Source organism: Habropoda laboriosa, unplaced genomic scaffold (genome assembly GCF_001263275.1).
Source record: "Habropoda laboriosa isolate 0110345459 unplaced genomic scaffold, ASM126327v1 scaffold176, whole genome shotgun sequence".
Lineage (NCBI taxonomy): Eukaryota > Metazoa > Arthropoda > Insecta > Hymenoptera > Apidae > Habropoda > Habropoda laboriosa.
The window spans coordinates 325,658-337,081 of NW_017100321.1; the positions used below are offsets into that span (position 1 = coordinate 325,658).

Here is an 11,424-nt window from a genome sequence, read left to right on the forward strand (position 1 = left end):
AAATTGCATTTACGGGCAGCCAACAGAAATTACGAGAAGCCAACAGAATGTGCAATCGGGTCAAGTTGTACTGCACCTCAATCACATTTCATACATCACACTGGAAACTAAATAAAATTAGCATATCGAGGTTGACATTGGTGTTATGCAAGATCGCCTTAAATCATAGAAATGGAATATGCGATGTAAGTGCACTAAAGCGCAGACTTCACCTGATAGGGTTGAAAATGAATGGGTTTCGTTTGAATGATAGCGGTTGTGAAACTACGTTGAAACGACCCCGAAATTGTAGAATTTCAAAGTTAAGGTCATGGAATTACAGGATCTATAGATTAGAGAATTCAGAGTTATATAATGTTGAGGTTAAGGACGTTGGTGTTGTAGAGCCTCTAGTTCGATTTCCCCAAGATCGTAGAACACGACTGGCATGACTTCAAGATCGTGGGTTGTCAGTAGTTTCAAACATTCTTAAAATTCTGATGCTTTGTAGGCTCCCCCGATTTCAAGAATCTCACATACGACCTTGGAAATAGTTCAATTCTTAATTACCTATCTTTGGGGTGGTTCAATTTAAATCTGAAGATCTTGAATTCATCTGTATTGCGAATAATGAAACGTTAGTGTTTAATACTCTGTCATTGTTCTAATATGAATTAAATACAATGATGCTACAATGTGCTGTTATTCACTAATAATAACTTTAGGATCACAAATGACGTTGAATACATTCCATTCAGTGGAATCTTTCCAGGATAAGATTCTTAGAATTCGGAGTTGCGCAGACAGGAAGCATTTAACGGTCATCATTTTCTGGGAAGATCAAACCAGAGTTCTGAAAAACAGTTTCGCAATACTTTGTTTTTCATTTCTTTTTCAAGGGATTTGTAAGTGATAAATATGTCTTGCGTAATAATTATGTTTCACACAACTTCAATCGTATAACGAACGATATACTATTTAAATGTACCGAATGTAGGAAATGGTTTAAGTAGTGGCGGTAAATGGAAGACTTTGAAGCAATGATGCTTTCATGGACAACTGTCTACCTCTATCGGCAACTGCGCAAATAAACATCGACCAAACTCAATACATTTCCCATTATAAAATAAATGTAGTTTCTGCTTAAAATGATATACAAAATTCCGAATAAAATTATTAGCCTACAATTTTCGTAACAAGAAGTCCCAACATTATTCAACAATATAAAACATGTTTTTTTAAGTGCTCATAAATTCCCGCTGGATATAGTGCGTCGTAGGTAGCACCAGTAAGTCGAAGTAGTCGGAGTGGCGCGAGAAACATGTGTGGTCGAGCGGCTTGGTAAGTAATCTTGTCACGTAATTTCAGTAATTAATTCATGACACGCAAACATCATGATCTGCCAGCGACAGAGGAAACTCACGAATGGTTTTACAGTTCCCTGAACCCGGATACTTTGTGCCGTGCCTGTGACTACAAGGATGCAGCTGGCAAACGACGCACAACCTCATGGACCAAAAGCGCCGTTGAATACGTCCCGTCTAGCAATATCGGGCCTAAAGACGTTCTTCCCTGCGTCGTTTCTGGATCGCACTTTGGCAAAGAGGACGAGAGAGTTCTTTGTTCAATGATGTGGAGCATGATTCCGCCCTGGCACGAGGTCAGTGTTTACAAACAAGGTTAGGTTGAATGACGTTTTACGGATGGGGATATGCTCTCGTGGTTGCCATTTAATTATCAACAATTAAACATGATGAATGCTTATCGTATCGCGTTAAAAGATAACAATGATTTTTTTTTCTTGTCATTTTTTATTGGTACATAAAGGAAACATAAATATTTTTTTCCCAGGGAGATTACAGAAAGAGCACTCTATCGACGCATAACGCACGACTTGAAAACATTAAAAATTCTAAATTGTATAGTGGTCCACTTCGCAAAGGACAGAGATGCATTGTAGTTTGTGACGGGTACTATGAATGGAAAGCTGGTAAAACAAAAAAGGATTCTAAGCAACCATATTATATTTATGCTGCTCAGAAAAAGGGAGTAAAAGCAGATGATTCTACAACATGGAAAGATGACTGGTCTGAAGAATATGGGTGGAAAGGATATAAAGTTTTGAAGATGGCAGGAATTTTTAATACATTTAAAACTGTAGAAGTAAATACAAGATAGTAAATTTATGCATGGCATTTAAATGGAAAACTACAGGAGTAAATTACATTTCAGGGCAAAACAATACATAGTTGTACAATAATTACAACTGAGTCAAACAGTGTCCTCTCTTGGATGCATAATCGTGTACCTGTGTTTTTAAGCACAGAACAAGATTCACAGGTAACACAATAAATGAATAAATGTATATATGAATGTAGCAAAGACATATTTAAAAATAAATTAATTTTTTATTATATTTCTATCTTTGATACCAGGTTTGGCTAAGTGAGAAACTATCAGTAGCTAATGCTGTTGACAAATTAAAGAAATTAACGTTATCAGACGGTGATTTAAGTTGGTATACAGTTTCAACTATGGTAAACAGTGTATTATGTAAAAGTGCAGATTGCAGAAAAGAGGCAAGGGCTGTGTATGTATATAAATACATATAGAATCACGCAATTAGCGTTTCATTGCTCGATTTATGAACTTTTAATCCCGTGAAGTGACATGCCAGACTATTGATTTACTAATTCCATTATATACAGAGCAGAGAAAAAAAACAACCCTACTAGTTTTATGGCTTCTTGGTTAAAGAAGGGGTCTGCAGAGTCAGCTAAGAGAAGAAGTACCGAAACTGAAAAAAATGACGATAAACCACCCAAAATTGCGAAGGAGAAGTAATTTATTAATCCAAGACAGCAAATGAAATCTCAGGAAAATTTTATTGTTACGAAAGTGCAAACTAAGATTATAATACTAGTAAATAGTAGTATTTTTTAATGTATTTTTAAACATATTTATTTATTTAAATTATGTTTTTATACTTTTATATTAGACATTGCAGTAGTAAATAATAAGTGCCACAGTAATAATACTTGGCTTTTGGGATGAAAAATTTATTTACGCTTTGAAATAAAACTTTCCTTTAATTTGTAATTATTAAGTATAGGGTATACTTATCCATAATTCTAAATTAATCAAAATAATATACATTCCATTGTAAACTTCAGTATTAAAAATAAAACATTACTGTATTTTATATACGTATCTTCAATTTCTCACGTTTCAGTAATAGACATTTTATACGTTTACAAAAATTAATAAAAAATAAAATATTTTCAAAAATACGAAAAACCAATCCCATCAAACAATTCTATTTGGCGCTCATCAATGCGCATGTGTGCGTCATTACAGCATGGCGCCGAACATTGCTCCGATCTCATTCGGCGGTAACAAAGAAAAAGATATAAAAAGAGGGGGATAGAAACTCCGGTTTCCCGAAGATGTCAGCACGTTGGCTCGTATTTCGCGCTGGTAGCAGCGGCGGCGGCAGCTAAAGCGATCGGTGGTGGTTGGGTCCGCGAGTGGTGCAGTGTGTACGGTAGAGAGCAGAGGTATACGTACGTCTAGAGAGCTGTGGTTGCGCGTTTTCGTCTCCCGTGCGGCGGGGACTGCCCTTCGCAAGAATCCGCGTCACGCATGGCACCGCTTCGTGCCTGAGACGCCTTTTTCTCGGAGACAGAGAGAGCAAGATCGTGCGCGGCCGGGGCCCAGCCTCTTCGCGTGCTTCGTCTCGTTTTGTCGTTTTCGAGCGCCGGAGAGACCGAGTCGCGAACGAGCCGACAGAATGACCAGCCAGGAGACGCTCGAGCAAGAGATCAGCAACGTAGAAACCGAGTACCACGAGATCAACACGAAAGAAGCTTGGGCGGTCCTCTTTCAGGTAAAAAGATCGCCCCTTCCTCTCCCGTTCTTCTTCCGTTTTTGCGTCTTTCCTTCCGGTTTCCGTAACGAGAAACGACAATTACTGCCTGCGAATGTGTCAGCCTTGTATACCACTCGTTGAACGCAAGACTGTTCGCGAAATTGTTTCCCGCTGACACGGCCGCCAATAGCCGACCCACGAAATCTCATTTCATCTCATTCAACAATGTTTGTTGCTGATCGAAACTCATAACGTGGACACTAACCACTGGTTATCATCAATCTAAAGATTAAACAGTACGCTCGCTAATTTTTAACGGGCCTCTTACCTACCGCTTGCTGAATGGAAAACCTGTGCAGCGTGTGCATGTCACACGTCTGTTATCGGAATTTGATTTATTTATCGTGCTGGGACTGTTCTCGGTCGCATTCGACTTCCTTCGTGATTTTTGCTGCTGGGCAACGTGCTCGATTAATTTATGCTCTACAAATAGATTTGATTTATACTGCACGACGAAGCGATCCGATACGATAACAGGGCGCCCAGAAGTTCAGCGCGGCATTTGTATTCTTTATCTCTCGTCCCGTAACGCTCCTTTTTCCCTGGATATTTACAGTGCACGAATTGTTTCTCAATACGTGGACAAATCGTTTCACTTTCTCGGAAAGCGGTTTTCCCGGGAAAATTGTTGAACGCTGCATAGGCTGTGCATTGTGATCTTATTGTCAAGGTCAAATGTCTTGGTTTAAAATATACGTGTCAGGTATATATTTAGTAGTAGAATTTGTATTGATAAGTAGAAGTGTAAGATTTGTTTACCAGGTACTAAACAAAACATATGCTTCCACTGAATAAATAAAGATTATTACTATTTTCATGTATTTCCTGCTCAATCTTGACTTAACCGTAGGTATTACATTAAAGGATGTTACTTTTACAGCACATACGTAATGAAACCAGCAGTTTTTTATATACATGCAATGAATCAAAGAAGCCACAGAATAAAAACTTGAACCGTTATAGAGATGTTTTGCCATATGATTATAGTAGGATCATTCTTAAGAGAGGTCCATGTGATTATATCAATGCTAACCTCGTATGGGTAAATATTGCATTTAGATACTTAATTCTAACTGAAAAGAATACAGTAATAAGTTTTTTTTATTACAGGCAGATGATGCCCATAGACGATACATCCTTACTCAAGGACCATTGGAAAATACTGCTAGCCACTTTTGGCTAATGGTATGGGAGCAAAATTCTAAAGCTGTGTTAATGTTAAATAGAATAATCGAAAAGAATCACGTTAAGTGTTATCAGTATTGGCCTCTTGGTGATTCAATGATTAATATGGTATTTGCGGATGTTGGTATAAAAGTAAAATATATCAGCAAAACAGAATCATCAGATTACACAACTAGAATATTAAAGTATGAAAAAATAAAGAATTAAATTGCAGACATCATTTAGCATGTATATAATATGGTTAAAGTATGTTTCATTTAACACTTGTATTTTCTGCAGGTTAACTGATTTGGAAACAAAAGAAAGTAGAGAAATATTACATTTTCATTATAACACTTGGCCAGACTTTGGTGTTCCACAAAGTCCAACAGCTTTTCTACGTTTCTTAACAGATGTGAGGCAGTCAGGAGCATTAGATCAAAATGTTGGCCCTCCTGTAGTACATTGTTCTGCAGGAATTGGAAGATCAGGAACATTTTGTTTAGTTGATACCTGTCTTGTTTTGGTAAGCATTATTCGTGCTAAACAATAAGTAAAAAAATTACAGGAAGAAGACGTTTTTTTATTCTATTATAGATTGAAGAAAATGGGTTGAATTCTGTGAATGTTAGGGATGTGTTGGTAGAAATGAGGAAACGCAGAATGGGTTTAATTCAAACACCAGATCAACTAAGATTTTCATATGCTGCTATCATTGAAGGAGCAAAACAGTTGCCATCCAACAACGTGGTAACTAATACCAATTCACAGTGGTACAATGTTATTAGCTCCCTTCTTCTGAATTTTTATAAATGAGTGTTTCATTGTATGTCATTTGTAAATATGTTTGTTTGTAAAAGATCTTAACTTTGATGTGAACTAACTCTAATAATATTGTGCTACTGTGGTACATTGTAATCCTTGACCTTCACTAACATCTGTGCTATTTACAGAATATTAATAATGAGGTAGGAACAAATCATTACGACGTGGTAAGTAATATTTATAATTCTTCAAGTGAAGATGAAGAAGAACCACCTCCTTTACCACCTCCAAGAGGTGAATCCTTAACACGTAGCATGATGGCAGACTTAACTTCAATACCAATAACAAAAAATGGTAAGAATGTGTGAATAATCAATGTTTAACAGTATATATTTTTTTCAATGTATAATTTTTTTGTTTTGTTTAATGTCAGAAGAAGTAAGTGGTCCGCCTGATAAACCATTACCCAGAGAGCCATCAGTTTCCACAGAAACATCCACCACTAGTCCACAGACTGGTGCAAACTCTACAGTAATCACAAACAATTTACATGAAAGGAACTCCGATGGTGTTGTAGTGCCTAACGATAATACCAGTGACGGTGAAAACTCTTTACAGACAATTAGTCCTCCGTCCAGTCCAGATGTGTAAGTTACTTGAAGATAATTCACGTAAATCATATCTGTATAGTTTAGTATCGTTCTGTTCTATATTTATTTTATCTAAATAGCAAAAACGAAGTACGTCAACGTAATAAAGAGAAGAAGGAACGTTTGGCAGCACAAGTACGAGAGATGAAGCGTCGACAAAAGGAGACTGAAGAATGGCAGAAGCTCAAGAGGTCATTATTTAAGCCCCTTTCAATAGGCATAGGCGCCGCAATTGTTGGTGGGGGTATTATAGCAATCTGTGGTTATTTGTACATGCGTGGTTAGGACCGAATTGTTTCTGTCACACGTGTTCATGGACCATGAGTTGTCAGTGATACTAGGTGATTCGCACATTCAAGAATAGTTACTTTCATCACGAGATATTTAACAGCTCCGTTGCACATGTCATTGATTGTCGTTTTGAGAGAGTAATTAATCAGGGAGAAGCATTTGGTGTTACATAATTCGAAACAAAACAGTCGTCGTGAGGCGTTGTATCAGTAAGAGACTATCAATTGAGTCGACAGAAGGACAAACACCAAGTTATAAAAGAAACGTTAAAGAGAAGTAACTTATTCTAACGAAGTGCATTTGTAAAGGACATTGTTGCAAGGCAAAGAAGCTAAAAAAAGAAAAAGAGGAAAGAACGATCAGAAAGTCAATGATAAATGAGAATGAAGGAGAGGAGGGAGATCTTCGATTTGTATTTTTATATTGTGATTCACTCAATGAGTATGTAGAATACTAGAAGGTATACGTTCTTTTGAAAATCCTTTTGCTAGGTTTCCTTGAAAGTTGCACTTTATGAAGTGAATAGATCCTTTCGTATTCGTGTCCCCGATTATAGTGGAATAAGATGTGCATTGAGTTAGATTTTTACTTCGTGACTTTTTTCTTTCCTGATATGGAATATAGAGTATCTTTTTTATTTGTTTGATAACAATAATAATGTTGCTACGTGTATCCTAATGAATTAGGAGAAAAAAAAGCACGCGTAAAAATCTAAAAACAAGCGAACAGTCAATGTCTTCTTATTCGTATATTGTAATGATCGTAAGTTCTCATATACAATAGACATTACACACAAAATGGGCGCACGACGTTAAAATCGATTATTTACTTTCAAAGTAATAATCAATACAGAGGCAATTACAACTATTAATACTTTTTTTTATTTCTTGAACACTTAAATACATTTAGTTTTTTTCTTTAATTTAATCCATTTTTTTGCAGTCGATATTTAAATTCCAACACAATGGATTTAAAAACGTATGAGACGAGTCTTTCTTTTTGTTTGCGTTTTTAATAGATGATAATCTTTAAATAAATTAGACTTACTATTAGCAATTATCCAGGGTACCAAAATCATTCGCTTAGAGTTTATAAGCACCCGATCATCTTGCTAGAATTTAATGAATATATTCGTGATAGGCGTAGAGAAAATGTTAACGATCTTTATAATTATAGTACACTATATAAATGTTTTTTATAAATATCTTTGCCCTTCGAAGTAGAGTCCATTCTTCTATAAAACTTTCAATGACGAGGTGAGACCGCACTAGAAAAAATTAGCATAAGTCATGCCTGTGACGTATCATGGCCCATTCTTACTTGACAGTTCAATGCTGTTTATTTAGAGTCGTCGATTTCGTTCGAAACTTGTTCCTGGGGCTATGAGTAAAAGACAAAAAAGCGAACCAAACTTCTTGACTTTCTCTCTTCCTTGAAGAAACGCAAATCACCGAGAATATTCCGTTTGAAAGATGGCAACTCGTGCCTTCGATATTGTGTGTACGTCGTAAATGTTTCACGCAATTTCGTAAATCGTTTGTAACATGAGTCATTTTGTATTTGAAGTAGCTGAGAGAATTCTTTACATGAGAGAACACATGCTCGGTATACGGACGATTAATAATTAAAACGAATTTCACGAGGTATCAAAGTATCGAACATTTCGGCTAACGAAAGTTGCTACGGTGCTCACCACGCTGTTCTGCATATTATGTTTTTCATTTTTGTGATGAAACAACCGACAAAGTGGGTGCCAAACAAACGAGAAGCCAATAAGAATTTTATAAACCATGCATAACTAGACATATAGAAGTTTCTAATATTCCTTGGAGTCAATTTTTGGCATTAGCCTTGTTACGTACATTTGTACATTAAGTATCAGAACAATATCTAGTTATGTCATACTGTATCAAGTACTGGATTGACTAATTCTTAAAAATTAGTCAGTGATTCGTAGGAACTTCCTCGCATGCTTGAAGGTTAAATAGAATTATCGAAAGTAATTCTACTGGTTTAATCAAAAGGTACTTGATATTATTGGCCAGAAACTGATACATTATGTGTACATTGTCAATCAAGCATCAAAGTTGATTCCAAGAACTAATTCGATCAAGAAGACATGTTGCAATAACGAGCCGTATCATGGTACGTTAGTAAATTTTATTTTGTACACTTTTAATCCCTTATCGAAGCATTTTGCCACATCGATGATTTAATCTCTATCGAGCTTCGGAATAAGTATTTTTGTAATACTTAAACGAACCTCAAAGAGACCTCAACTTTGTGTCAGAAAAAAGGAACAAGAGGTTAAAAGAAACACACTTTTCTAAAAACATGAATTCTAACTGATTCGCTCAATGGTAAACTGCTCGAAACACATTGAGTATCGCGGAAAGACTGAGTATGTCTAATTGCTTCTAGGAGAAGTTTAAAAAGAAAAAAAAAATGAATACGTAACGTATTAGAAAAACTTGTACTCTTAAGCTGAGCTTCTATGTAAGTCGTGTCATGAACCTTTTTCATTTCAAGAAGAGAGAAGACTCGTCGGATTGTGTTCCAAAACAAATGAAATCGAAACAAAAAGCAACGTACAGGAAAATTGCTTGTTTGGATTTCGTTTTTCACAAAGAAAAATGCACGCGTGGCGTGAAACGAACGTATTTTGTACTTTTGTACTACGTCGCTAGGTATAGAGAAAAGTTGGAATACGATCCTCGAGCGAAAAAATGAGAAAAAAAAAATTATTTCGGGTACGTATCACATTCACCGTATGCGTTCGCGTGTTCGTTTACGATTCACTGAGCATATAATATATTATCCGAAAGTGATGTCACATCATGTTCCATTCGAAGCAATGTTAAAACATGTTCGAAGTTGAATACAGTATTTTGTCGTCGGTACAGTTCACCTCTGTGTGTGTGTGTGTGCACCATGTATCTTGTTACCTGATTTTTCGTGTAGAGTATATTCGTAGGTCGTTTATTACCATTAGAGAATGACGCGATCCGGACGCGTCTTTTTTTACAACTTTTTAAAACGTGCTTTGAACAATTAACATTCGAAGGGTGAGAGAAAACAGCATTCTCCTCAATGAAGGAGAACGAAGAAATGCGTACTAGCCTTCATTTAGAGCGATTACGTTGGACGAAAGAGATAATGGTAGGCGTTCCTAGAAGAAACGACAAATTCGATATTTTTTATATTTTGTTTTTTAGAGATATTGTGAATGAAATCCTCCAAGTTGTTAGGAGGTGGATACTTGGGTTTTTAAGGTTGAAACTGTTTGTGGCTTCCACGTATTTAGTCAGATGTTTTTGAAAGATGAACTCAGTACTGTGATTGGCTTTATCAAAGACCTGAAAACAGTGTTTCTTGAAAGTGTTTCTTTACGTCAGTGTTTAAATTGCACCATTACTTTCTAGACTGTGATGCAGTACTATGATTAGAATTCTGAGAATACTAGCAGTGTTTGGTACCAGTGTATCCTAAAATTTTCTGTGAAGTTAGCTATACTAGTAACTTTGAATTTTAAATATGGTGCAATCTAATGTGACTAATGCATTTTCAAGTATTTGATAAAGTTAGCATTTAATGATTCATCCAAAAGGACAGAATCAATACCTGGAAGCTTTTAATAGTTGTAACTAATGTGTCAATTGAAAAAGGGAATTCGTTTGAGGCTATTTCAGTGTCTTTCGTCGAGAACGATCAGTCATGATGAAGGCGTTTCACGCAATCACCCGGAGATTTTAGAATTTCCACCGTTGTTCATACGAATACTGAGAAAACTGAACGAATGTTTAACCTAGAAAAGCATTCGTTCAACTCCCCTTGTTGTCGTTGATCGCGGGAAACTTCCTGAAGAAAGAAAGAAAGAGAGAGACAGAGACAGAGCGAGAGAATGAAAGAATGCGAGAGAGAGAGCGTGTGCATGCGTGGAACGAAGAGAAAAAGATGGACGTATTCTCGAAAACTATAATCCACGAAAGACACGGTGCTAATTAAAAGTTCCAAAACGAAACGAAACAAAAGAAAAAAAAAATCACAATGAGAAGGAAAAAAGAAGAAAGAAGCAAGGAGGAAGAGAGGAGGAGGAAGAGGAAATATCACACGCTTTGACGCTTGTGCATGGCATGAGAGAGCGAGCGTGAACGTCGAGAGTGAACACTGAAGGAGTATGAGAGTGAAAGAGACGAAACTATTAAGAGAGTCACGATCGTAAGATTTCGTACGATACATTTTTCCTACATTTCGCTTCTAGACAGAGTAACGATAAGAACGAAGAAACAATAATAAGAAAATTACAGTCTATGAGAAATATAGAGGGGTTAACCTCTTCGATTATGGTAAAGAATTTTTTATATAGAAATCGGACGATCGAGCTCGGAAGAAGATTAAAAGAAAAAAAAAAAGACTAAGAGGGGAGGCTTCTATATCGCAATTTCCATTTTTCTCCACCCGGTTAATCTCTCCGTCGTGTACAATAGACATTTAAACAAAAAAAAAAAATATACAAAAAAAACGTTTACGATACTACAAGAAACCGCAGAAACATAGCTAAGTGCCTACTCGTACGAAAGAGAAGGAAGGGAAAAAAAAGGGAACCATAGTGAGAATACGACCGGTAGTAGCATTAATAGAACACAC

At 36.4% G+C, this 11,424-nt stretch overlaps 1 protein-coding gene across 1 annotated transcript; it reads left to right on the forward strand.

Moving 5' to 3' along the window:
• The first annotated feature begins 1,003 nt into the window (after positions 1-1,003).
• LOC108574345 (tyrosine-protein phosphatase non-receptor type 61F-like) lies at positions 1,004-7,474 on the forward strand. The gene is made up of 13 exons (XM_017936919.1): positions 1,004-1,320; positions 1,417-1,639; positions 1,831-2,142; positions 2,212-2,319; positions 2,415-2,569; positions 2,688-2,819; positions 4,772-4,949; positions 5,018-5,277; positions 5,372-5,597; positions 5,669-5,851; positions 6,025-6,190; positions 6,270-6,483; positions 6,567-7,474. The coding sequence occupies exons 1-13, from the start codon at positions 1,301-1,303 to the stop codon at positions 6,769-6,771; spliced, it is 2,382 nt and encodes a 793-aa protein (XP_017792408.1). The 5' UTR covers positions 1,004-1,300; the 3' UTR covers positions 6,772-7,474.
• The last annotated feature ends 3,950 nt before the right edge of the window (positions 7,475-11,424 follow it).

Excerpts from the sequence above, each read along its gene's own strand:
- LOC108574345 (XM_017936919.1), top strand. The coding sequence starts at position 1,301 with ATGTGTGGTCGAGCGGCTTG. Across the intron at positions 2,143-2,211 it reads ATACATTTAAAACTGTAGAA|GGCAAAACAATACATAGTTG; the intron begins GTAAATACAAGA and ends ATTACATTTCAG. Across the intron at positions 5,598-5,668 it reads TTGATACCTGTCTTGTTTTG|ATTGAAGAAAATGGGTTGAA; the intron begins GTAAGCATTATT and ends ATTCTATTATAG.